The sequence below is a fragment of the Seriola lalandi genome, unplaced genomic scaffold, assembly GCF_002814215.2.
Source record: "Seriola lalandi dorsalis isolate HSWRI2012SDOR001 ecotype SW California unplaced genomic scaffold, Sedor1 jcf7180002052092, whole genome shotgun sequence".
NCBI classification, from domain to species: Eukaryota; Metazoa; Chordata; class Actinopteri; order Carangiformes; family Carangidae; genus Seriola; species Seriola lalandi.
Genome location: NW_019522645.1, coordinates 104,547 through 115,886, shown reverse-complemented (window position 1 = coordinate 115,886; position 11,340 = coordinate 104,547). Strand labels below are relative to the sequence as shown.

Sequence of the window (11,340 nt, the reverse complement as noted above, 5' to 3'; positions counted from 1 at the left end):
CTGCCTGTCTTTTCTCACCAGGTGATGTGTTTTTGTGGAGCCCTGAGTCACTGGTCATCGTAGTGGAGCTGAAATCCACTGATTCACAGAGGGAAATCTCGCCTGCTGTGAAAAACAGAGGAGCAGAAATTTGAATTTGTGGTTTAAAAGGAAATAGGTTTGGTTAGAGAGAGACATGAGGAAAGAGACTGATTTTACCAAGGAAGGGAAACACAACATCAAATTTACAAGTCGTATAACTTTGCAGAAAAATATATTTTATATGCTCTTAATACTATCTTTGTACAGCAGAGCTACGAATTGAGGAAGAGGGAGACCATTAGGACTGGGATTGTTAACATGGGTGTCATTTCTTATTGCAATGCTCTTCAGAATTTGACTTGAGTATCATAACTTTTATGTTTTTAACAAGACAGGCTGACAAAAATCCCACTCTTACTGACAGGAACAGAATTAGATCACAGCATGTCATACTACAGGACAGAACGTTATAATGCTTGATAATCACTGTTCAATTTGTAAGAAAAAAGAATTATATGCAGGATGGATGTGTCACCCCAAAAATTTGATTAAATTACTCTGAAAATATAGCGAGTCAGATGACATTTCCTCCCAGACTCATCCCCCTGTCTTTGTTGTGTTTTGAATCCCCCCCACCCATGCATTGTGTCTTCCTCAGAGCCTCTGTGACTGTAGACTGCTGCCCCTTGATTGTGTTAGCTGTGCCGTGTTTGCTGAGAAAACCAAAGCAGTGACAGATTCTCATAAAAACAACCCAGTGTTTGCAGAACAAACTAATTGCCATATGGCCTTCCTTTCCTGTGTTGGCCTTGATGTGATCTTCTCTTTCAGCAGTATATTGAGCCATATAGAGTAAAAGTAGTCCTCCATCTTTGAATTCCCTCAGCTGAGTTTGTTTAAGGACCCTCTACCGGAGGGTTCCTCATCTGACAAACTCCTCGAGTTTTTGTGAAGCCTTGTCAGTCATGAATCACACGAAACATCATCTAAATATTTTCACCTTCATCACTTGTGTTTCCATTCAGAGGTTTTTTCTTTTGACCTGGGCAATTATTGTCTAACCTGCAATGTTTAACTACACAAGCTCAGTGGCTGCAGCTCCAGGTGCCTGCAAGGTCACCAGGTGGAGATGGAGCCTCAGCAGACGTCCTGTTTGAATAATATCATACTGTTTGCTGTTGAGGAGCTCACAGTTTCCTAGGAGATGCAGCAGACCCTGACAGACAGTTAGATCGGATGCTGTGCAATCAAAGATGTGATGTCTCGGTCTTTTGCTAGCTGACAGTCTGGCTGCCAGATTCATCAGAGTCACCTCACCTTAAGAGAAAAGTTGTGGTCAGAGAAAACAGTGAGATACATTGACAGGCCTTGTTCTGCTGAAGCTTGTTTGCTAATAACCAATAGTTTAGTGAAGTTTGTTGTACAATAAAATAATATGTTTAATATGGTAGTGTAATGCACCATATTAAGTATACTCATGTGAAATACCAACACAAATGACTGAATTAACCAAATGAATTAATGAAGCATCACCTTTATGAATGGCACCTTAATCAGGAAGTGATTTAGGTGGATTACGGGCGTCACTCCAGAGTCTGGGGTTCGCAAAATGTTTAATAATGCTGTTGTCACTATAAATGGATATATAACTGCAAGATCGGATATAAAATACATTGTCAGTGAACATGTTAATGATAAGTCATAAGACTAATTTGCAACTTGCCAGATGTGATTAACATGTCTTTTCAAGAGAAAATGTTATCCATCCAATCAAATGACATTTCCTTGAGAAGATATTTTCTGTTGTTAATTAGTTTTATATAAACATAAGGTCCAAGTGACAGGTTGAAAATTACCTACTCAAACGACTACTCAACAGTGCTGAGAAGTTTCCATCAGGTTTACCATTTCATAAGACGATATGGACGGCCCTCATGTGTGACAGATGTGTTTCATGTTGTGGACTCTTGTGAGATGAGAATTGCTCTACTTCAGGCTTATAGCTCAGATGAGATTGCTGATAGAAGTGACTGAGGGCGTGTAATTACCTGGAGATGTTTGTGATAATCATGGGCAAGACTGACTAGTGGCTATACTGCTACTATAGCTGCAGGTAAGAATGAAGTTGCAATAGTGTTTGCCACCACACATGCACCACTTTGCTATTTCTGTATAATGCAAATCCTTTCCTGAAGTTGTCATTTAGGGCCCAGTAAAATGACATGTGACTCACAGAGCCTGCAGGTTGTGGGCTGGTTTAGTGTGATGGATTGTGGTCGTTGGAGGGTGCAGCAGGAAAAGTCTAACTGCAAACAGTGCTAGCTACAAAGTGTATATATTTAAGAGAGAGGGTTTATTAAGTTGCATGGTCAACCTTGTGTACAAAGGGGCTTTTCAAAAAAATCAAGTTTGAACTAATGACAACTAGAGCACAAATTGTTGAAATTAGTGTGAAAGCAGGCCCACGTAGAATGAATGTGGTTCTAGTCTTTCGTGGTGCGTTCCCTGACTCACTTGAGTGACTAATCCAATTGGATGACTTCAGATTTGCTGTTTCAATCATTTCTCTGTGAGGCGGTTGCAAGGCAGCTGAACTCTAAGGTTATCACACGTTACTTAGAGTGTGTGCAGGACTTGCCTAACCCCAACCCTCTGTTTTGCATTAAGACAACATTAAATACGTACAGGACATACAGTAGTTCAGATTGACAGCACCTTTCCCACCATGGATGAGTACTGGGTGAATTTTGAATTCATACAGATTATAACAGATCTTTAATGATGACCTTTGACTTTGAATTTTGAATAAAAAGTTAAAGCCTTATTATACGGTGGTGGACATGCATATTATACTGTATAGCTGTCAATACTTGTTCCTGTTTGCCAGTACCTGTAGTTGACTTATGTTGTGATGCTTGTCATGAATAATTCCCCTTATCATTAAATAATTTAACCACTGGTATATTCTTTTTTATTTTACCTCATAGATCATCAGAGCACACTTAACCTTCATTAGGAAACATTCAGAGGCAGTAGAAGTAGATTTTGTTGAAATCAGTTCAGCATTGTGTTTTTTTGTTGGTATTTAATTATCTTTAGCATCATAATTGCCTGTCAAAGCTCAACGCCGGCTGCAAAATGTGATGAATGAGTAATTTTGAATAATCAGCAAATGTCCTAAATTAATGAATGACTAGTCCTTAATTTAAATGTATTTAGCACAATTAGTATGCTCAACAAACATAGCATTAATCTAAAAATAATAGTGCCCGGGTCGAGGGTATGAAATATATATTTATTTGATGTTATTTCCAGTTTCACGCAGACGATCCGTCAGGGACCATAACAAGGCTCATTCCTGCTCCACAGTCAGCCATTATAAAGCAAAGGTGTAACATTTGAACACAGACACCGACAGATATATAAATGGGGGGATGTGATCTGCAGTCATTTGATCAGCAGGAACGTGTTGAAAGCCCTGTGGAGAGTCTCTGCAACATAGGATGCTGGCTGTGATCCCAGCTCTTGGCCTTTTCCAGAGGAAGTTGTCCAGAATGAGCCTCTTCATGTTCCTGGCTCCTCTTCCTCGCAGGAGCTGGCTGGGACTAGACGATTCCATCTGGACACGCTTACCACCGCTCAGCTCTGCGCGTCTGTCCTCACTCTGTAACCTAATCATATCTGTTTTTCCCCCTTTTACTTTTTCATTGCACCTAATTCAATAGCCGTATCTATAAGTAACTTACGAGCAGTTCATCTGCAGATTAATCTTAAATTCCCAGAGCATTATGGACGGAGAGCAGTAATTGTACAAATGAAACAAATAATCACATTTTTGTATCACCATTATCTGAAAAATAATAAGCTAATTAAAGTATACGTCTGGTGATATTTTTGACATCATTGAATGTCTAGTTTTGTCCAAACAACAAATCAAAACACCCAAAATATTCAATTTATCTGCAATCATCAAATATTTGCCATTTGTTTTGCTCACAACTTAAACGACGAATTGATTATAATAATAGTTGCCAATTTATGGTCTTTTATCAACTATTCAATTAACGATTGATCGTAGGAACAAGTAGCTTCTGTGTAGCCAAAGCCTGATGTGGCTTTGGGAAGTATTGATAGACGACCTAACACATAACTAGTCTTTATATGGAATTTGTTGGCAGTAATGAAAATGAAGAATACTACCAGCCTTATCCTTTAAAGTGCTGTGGAGACATGCGATCCTCCTTCAAAGTAAAATGCTAATTATAAAGACTATAGTGGCTCAAGTAGCTCCCTTTTTGTCCTCTACGACAGAGGTGGCCGTCTGGGACAAGTAAATGAATAAATATTTATTTTCATTGTAGTTACTGTTACCAGTGTCAGTGTTGTCGTTGCTGCTGTTATTCATTGTATTATTGTGAGAGAGTTCCCAGAGTGATTATGTTGTCTGTGGCATTTATCTCTCTCAGTGTCTGAGCAGAAAGATGACGAATGAGGTAGATTGTGAAGTTTTTTGACTGTTTAGTTTCTAATTGATTTATTAGTTTCCAGTGTGGTCGTGGCTGTAATTATGATATGAGGTCATTGTGTTATCTAAGTGTTGATGTCTTGATTCCTTGTAATGCAATTCTGGAATCATCTGGTGGTTATACATTGTAATCTGTTATTTTATTACTAATTTCATCATATTTGATTAGATATCTTGGAGCTCATAACCATAATAGGCTAATTGTTGATGGTGGTTAGCTAAGGTTAAAGTTAATGAAGTTTTATATTGGATGTTAGAGAGAGAGAGAGAGAGAGAGAGAGAGAGAGAGAGAGAGAGAGAGAGAGAGAGAGAGAGAGAGAGAGAGGGCTAAAGCCTTTTCAAAGCAGCAGCTGGCTGACGTTTGAATCATTATTATTAAAACACTTTTGTGACGAATTCATACACATATAATCTCCAATAAGTATTTTTGGCCTCCATCTTTTTCAAGTTGGAATAAAGCATGTTTTAATAATATTTAATATTTAATATCTACTAATATTTGGTTTCATTTCATCTATGTTAACCTATTCTTTAAATTGTATGTATGTTTATTTACATACTCACATTAACAGTGTGAGTGGGCATTGCTGTTCTATGATGTGATGAGAGAATAGTATAGTACATCAGTTTCTCACTCAGGTAGTCAGCAGGATCAAATGTGTGTGTACATACAGTATGTGCAGCTTCAAGTTCCCTTTACTGAAGGTGAGCCACAGCCTCTCTAAATGTTTGTGTCCCTCCATGCTTTTTAGAAAGACGTTCACAAATGAATGTGCAGAGATTCAGATGTTTTAGATGCCACCAGTAATGAAATTCTGCCCTGGAGGAAACATTAATAGTTAATCCCGGAGATAAGTCCTCGCTGTGAAAAGGCTGACCTTGATGGTTTGGCTGAAAACTCACATTTCTTTGTGTAAACAACAGCATGATGCTGAAATGAACTTATTCTTCTGTACATGTTACAATATGCAATGTATCTTTCAGTTTGTCAAGTTCCCGCTCCTTGATGAACCATCATCAGTCCTGAGGCTTTTTACACACACAGTGCCATACTTAGTCTGCGCTGCACTTACTGCTCAGTTGAACACAGAATCAGTGTCAACTCGCTGCTGACATGTTGTCATGTCATTTATGGAACGACTAATTTTTTCTTCTGAAAAACAACACAAAACACAATTCCCAATCTAAGCACTGGAGTCATCTCTAATCTGATTGGTTGCGTTTTTGAAAGGTGGCAAAGCTCAAATAATGTGAACACTGAACACAGCAAAGAGGTGTAAAAACCAAGGTGTCGCTGCCTTAAGCAGCCTGAAGTGCAACAAACACTCGCTGTGTCATGTAACGCTGCATCGTTTGATGGATGTCACTTTGACGCCTGCAGCACATGGACCTCCATAACCACATCCAGCTCACTACTGGTTTATGTCCCAAAATGACTGAAAAACTACAAGAAAAATAGCAATTATTATGAAAAAGGTGCAGTAGAAACTGCCTGGTTAATCCTTTGTCTTTGTTGTTGTGTCTGTATCAGATAAAGTTTGGTGCTTTTTTTTCTTTGCTGAACTGCTGCCTACCTCTACATCCACTTACTTCCAAATAACCTCCAAATCTCCACTCACCGCCTGAGAAAGCTGCTTTCTACTGCACCACCGCAAAGATCCTGAAGAGTCTCTCATTATGGAAGTTTAACGGCTGAAAATACACACACATTAAAAGGAAATCTCTTTTTATTAAAAACACAGCCTTGAGAGAGCAACAATGGGAGCTGCAGCTGGCTTCGGAGGAGAGAAGTGCGTCAATCAAATGAAACGGTTGTTATGTAGTTAAGTTGTTTCTGTGCTTTTTTTTTCTATTAAAAGTCCTTGGCTGAGTATACAACAAGCAATATGATGCAGTTACACCTACAGACACTGGAGCTTAATGGATAAAGCAGTGTGTTTACTCTCAACTCCCAAGGCCGCAAGTTCTGTCCGTGTGTTTTAAAATGAATTTGTGTGAGCGAGAGTTTGATCTGGTGTTATTGGTGGGAGGAGGAACGGTGTGTGACTCAGTCAAATAAATAGTTCCACATATCGCGGCATTAGTCATTAAAAAAAAAAAATAAGACATGGGACGCAGCACCTCGTCTTTTCCCTTTATAAACTCATAATAGCAACCGTTTGAGTGACTGGACCCACGCAGTCTACAGTTTTTTTAAAAAATGTTTTTAATTATTTTCTCCCCCTCAGCCAACCTCCGACTCAGTCACAGGCATAATGATAGACTGTGTTAGCAGATGATGTGGAGCATTTCCAGGGTTAAAGCTTCAAAATGCACCGGGTCCTCCTATGCTGAGGATGCTGAAATGTGTTTTTGCACAAACGTCTCCTCCAGAAAATGCAAAGAAAACTTCATGCTCTAAAGTGGATTTTCTCCAAGTCAAAAATCCCTCAGGATGATTTGACATTTTCCTGAGTTCATGTCATGTGGGTGATTCTCATATTTGTGTGCAGCGATGTGTGTATCGGTGTTTGTGCGTGGGCACCATCTGCTGGTCACATTTGGCAGCATTTCATACAACAGCTGTGTTTTTGTTAGTGAGCTCATTGCAGTGACCCCTCCTTACCCCTCCTGAGTTAAATCAGTACTTTGGCAGGCGGCCCCTGCGGCTCAAGAGCCCTTCTATCTCACCACTTTAATGCTTCATGAAAATGGATGTAGAGGGACAGAGAGACATAATGACAAAAACTCATTTTCTGCTGTGCCATAAGGATGTCAAACCTCTTTAGATACTTAAGAGATATAACTAAAAGGCAGTAATTGTAGGTTATGAGTATTAATCACATTACTCAGCTCCCAATGTCACATTGCCATTAATAACAGTGATTTAACCTATAGGCTGTTAACAAGGACTTCCACATTTGCTTTTCTAAACACTTGGTGGGCCGCTCTCATGTTGCCACGATTGAACAGACAAAGGAACGAGCACTACCCACAGAAACTCAGACTTCATCAGCATAACACACCAGCATACGGACATTGTAGTCACACTGTTTGATCGACAGGTGATCTGTGATAATTGCAGTGCCGAAGCAGCGCAGCAGTGAAGACTTTTATAAAGATGGTGAAGAGGAACGCAAAAAGAATGAAGATCTTGGATTAAATCATTTAAACTCTTTAAATACTGAAGGAAGCAGTTACATGCATATTTGAGATTCAGCTTGTGATTCATTTTCTCCATTTCCTTGATCAATTTGCTGATGTGGAGGTTGTGAAACAGACAGAAATAGAGCTCTTACAAAAAGCATCACGGTTATAGTCAAAATATTCCAGTGGGAGGGTCATATTTGCTTTTGTCTGCTGCCATCTTAAGCACATCAGTGATAAGCATCTGGACAAACACTCCTGTCACCCACATACATGCAGATGAACTCTGACACACAGTCAACGTGATCTCTGAATCCCTGAAAATGACCATAGTGTCAACCGGTCTGATGTGATGTTTGTTGGGAATAGATGAGAAAAACACTGTGGTTTACATGTGAGGTGACTGAATGAACTGTGTATGTAAGGTAAGAGCAACTTGTGTTTAGAGTGTGCTACTTATCAAGGGAAATGTTTAGGTACAAGCAGAGTTAGGACTTACGTATGTTTGTGTATTTTGGCTGCGTTCACAAGGTTTTGTTTTGGGTAGAGGAGGTTTGGGTCAGTGGCCGTCTGTGGGTCAAAGATGAAACTCTGCTTGATCTCTGTTTTTTCCATCACCCCCCCATCTCCTCTGGGAAAGCACTATTCACTGGAGATACCAGTAAAAGTTTAAGTGACATTTCCAGAGTTCCTGTTATCTATTATCTCAAGCGGGCTCTGTTTTTAGACAGAGTGGGGCCCCTCTGACCAGCGTAATGAAAATCTATCCAGGCTGCAGCCTCTCAACACCACACAGCTCTGGCATGTGTCTACACACACGCAGAGCTGTAATCACTGGTTAATGTTTGTGCACTGATGGACTGAGGAAGAAAAAGTAGATGTAAACTGTTGTGCTTGGTGGTTGCCAGTTTACTCCTGCATGAAGGGAGTGCTGGACACAGCTAGATCACCGGTGATACGAGCTAACAACGCTATAATTCAGGCCTGGCCATATTTAGGCAGGGCTCAGTGCTATGTAAACACAGCTTACCGCTCAGGGGAGGGCTCAATCCTGCACTCGTGTCCGTGTCCATCAACAGAGCTTGCAGATAGCTCGGCTGAGAAAGGTAATGAAGGTTGTCAAGCGCTAAAGAAAAAGTGGATCAGGAGAGTTTAAAGATTCCCACAAGTGTCTCTGAATATGCAGTGCATCACTACAAGACAGACCCGGGGGTTATTTTATGAAGAATGCTGCTGAGATGGACGACGTGGACTACCTGTCAGGACTGAGAGGGCTGCACAAGAGGTCAGCATAAGACAAGGGCTTTCTTAACCCCCTTTGCACGGCAGCATGAGCGAGTCCCTCTGCGAAAGCTCCGGGGAGGCTGGTCCCTTCCCATGCAGCAGCACTCAGCCCATCAAGCTGAAACCGCAGTCAACGTCTGGCTCGCCCTGCGGATCCCCCAGGATGTCCCCCTGTGACTCTCCTCGAAACTCCCCCCGCCACTCTCCTCTGCTGTTCCGCAAACTCCTGATGAACCGTAACATTGCCCTGCAGAGGCGCTTCACCTTGGCACACACACCCAGGTAGCGTTAACACAGAAGATATTACACTTTTTTTTTTTGCAGGAAAGTTGTTGTCGTACATGGATAAGATCATTTCCAAGTTTGATTATAAGTCATCTTCGGTCTTTTAGACATTGTGACCCTGCTGAACTTGAATAAACTCAAGTACATGCATTTGTTTCAGGGGCTGATAGGTAATGGGGCATGTCTCAGTATGACACTAGCTGCTTGTGCACGTTATCAACATGTGTGTCATGGGTTTGCTTTGAGAAAAAAAGCCCCATTGTCTGACAAGAAGGTAACTGTGGGAAGTCACGATTTTGTTGACGTCGGGGCTGGTGTCATCTCAATGGACCTCGTTGTTCTTGCGATGAAAGAGAGGGTCTTGTTTTGTGCCTAAGGTGTTCATCGCTGCATTCAGCAGGCCTGGCGCAGGTCAAATAGTGAGGAGAAAGGATACTATAGCAGCATACGCACTTCTAAACAGAACACCTGGAGTCGGAGACAGGCAGGGGGAGATTAGAGACACCTCACCACAGTGAATACAGTGTTGACCTTTAATGCAACACCTTCATTCATTTCATTCCTCATGACTGAAATCAGGCAGCATGTGTCTCGTTTACGTCAGAACAGATCAAAGCTGATTAGCTGATAGCTCGAGTTGCCTAAATTGGTATTTCATGTCTCAAATAACTCAAATGTTATGTTGAGCCCCACGATGTAATGTGATTGATGGAGATTATCAGTCATTTCAGAACTGAATGTCAACTATAGATGTCAGAGTGACTTTATTAAGTCATTTTCTGATCTCTAAAATAGAAACTAACCATGTCAGCGCGAGAAAAAAAGACGTGCTGCCGGGTAGTGACATGGTGTGTAGATTTTCCATGTACACAACCATGACCTCTAGGTCAACTGAGGGAATTGGTGAGAAAGCTGCGCCGAAGGAAAATCATCCTTCTGTCTTAAGCCATCATTTTTCAGCCTCTTCTGTAAACACACGGTAAGAACTATTTTTAGGAGCATATGCTGATGTTCGTGAACAACTGTTCAAATCAGTTATTTGTGGAAAGTTATTTAATGAGCTTTAACAACATTTTGATTGTTTTTGTAGAAACGCTCACAGTGTTGCTCTTTCATCTTAATACTGAGAAGTAATGGCATTTCCCACAGCTATCTCAACTATGTTGTTGTAAGTCATTTGATATCATTGACTTGTTGTCACCATATGGCTGCGACGGTTTCTTTCATGTGGCTGCAGGCTGTTTGCAACAGTAGTGTTGTTTTTTTCCTGTGGTTTTAAACCTTGCTGTCAGTTTCGTCATAGATTCACACGTTACATCAAAAGGAAAAAAAAAAAAACTGCCTTTATGAACCTTTGAAAACCCAGAGGAACGTTGATCTTATGATGCAGTGTCATTCCCGTTGGAGTTATTTTGGTTACATGCATGGAGCCGACCACAGACACCATCTGCACCTTTGCTTCCTCTCATTGCTCTTCATTAATCCAGTTACTGTTCAACCACATTCAACTGACACATTTCTTATTAAACTCTGATGAGCACAGCTCCCCTGCCCGTCCAACTCACACCGACCTTTCTGAGGAAGGTAATTAAAGCTAACCAAATTTAACCAGATGTGCCAGAGAGTAAATGGGAGCAATTATTTTATCCTTTGAAATCTGAGTTCACTGAGCAGAGCAAAGCTTCAAGTAACACCACCATTAACCTACAGTATATTAACGCACTATAATAAATACATATAATAAAATGTTAGTCATTACAGTTAAAAAAAGAGCAAGCAGCTACCAGCATAGCTATATAGTTTTCATAAAAGCTGTACAGGAATTTATTTAAAACAACGTCAAAACATCCTTCATCAGGTAAACAGTATACCTGAATGCCTTTCCCTCCCCTCCCCCATACCCTGTAACTGTTTGCCTGCCTGGCTGTCTGCCGGGAACTGTAGAGGAGGCAGCTTGTAAATACGGTGTGTGTATTTACGTCATCCATCGTTACATTTCAGTGTTGTCATTACGCCGGTCGCTCGCATCAGGTTTAAACTTCTCAGTGTGGTCAGCTGCTTGTGGACCTCAGAGGGAGACCCCCCCCCCCCCCCCCCCC

General features: G+C 40.8%; 1 protein-coding gene across 4 annotated transcripts in view; it reads left to right on the top strand.

Annotated features, from left to right (window-relative positions):
- Positions 1 to 11,340, top strand: part of LOC111649941 (3',5'-cyclic-AMP phosphodiesterase 4C) — a 97,318-nt gene that overhangs the window by 35,662 nt on the left and 50,316 nt on the right. The window contains exon 1 of one of the 4 annotated variants that reach the window (XM_087172139.1): positions 8,654 to 9,238. The exons of 2 other annotated variants lie outside the window; for them this stretch is intronic. In XM_087172139.1, the coding sequence (XP_087028265.1) occupies positions 9,003 to 9,238 (236 nt within the window). In that variant the 5' untranslated portion in view covers positions 8,654 to 9,002. Of the gene's footprint in view, positions 1 to 8,653; positions 9,239 to 11,340 lie in introns of those variants that run through there. One more of the 4 variants, XM_023399643.2, reaches the window with a different exon arrangement.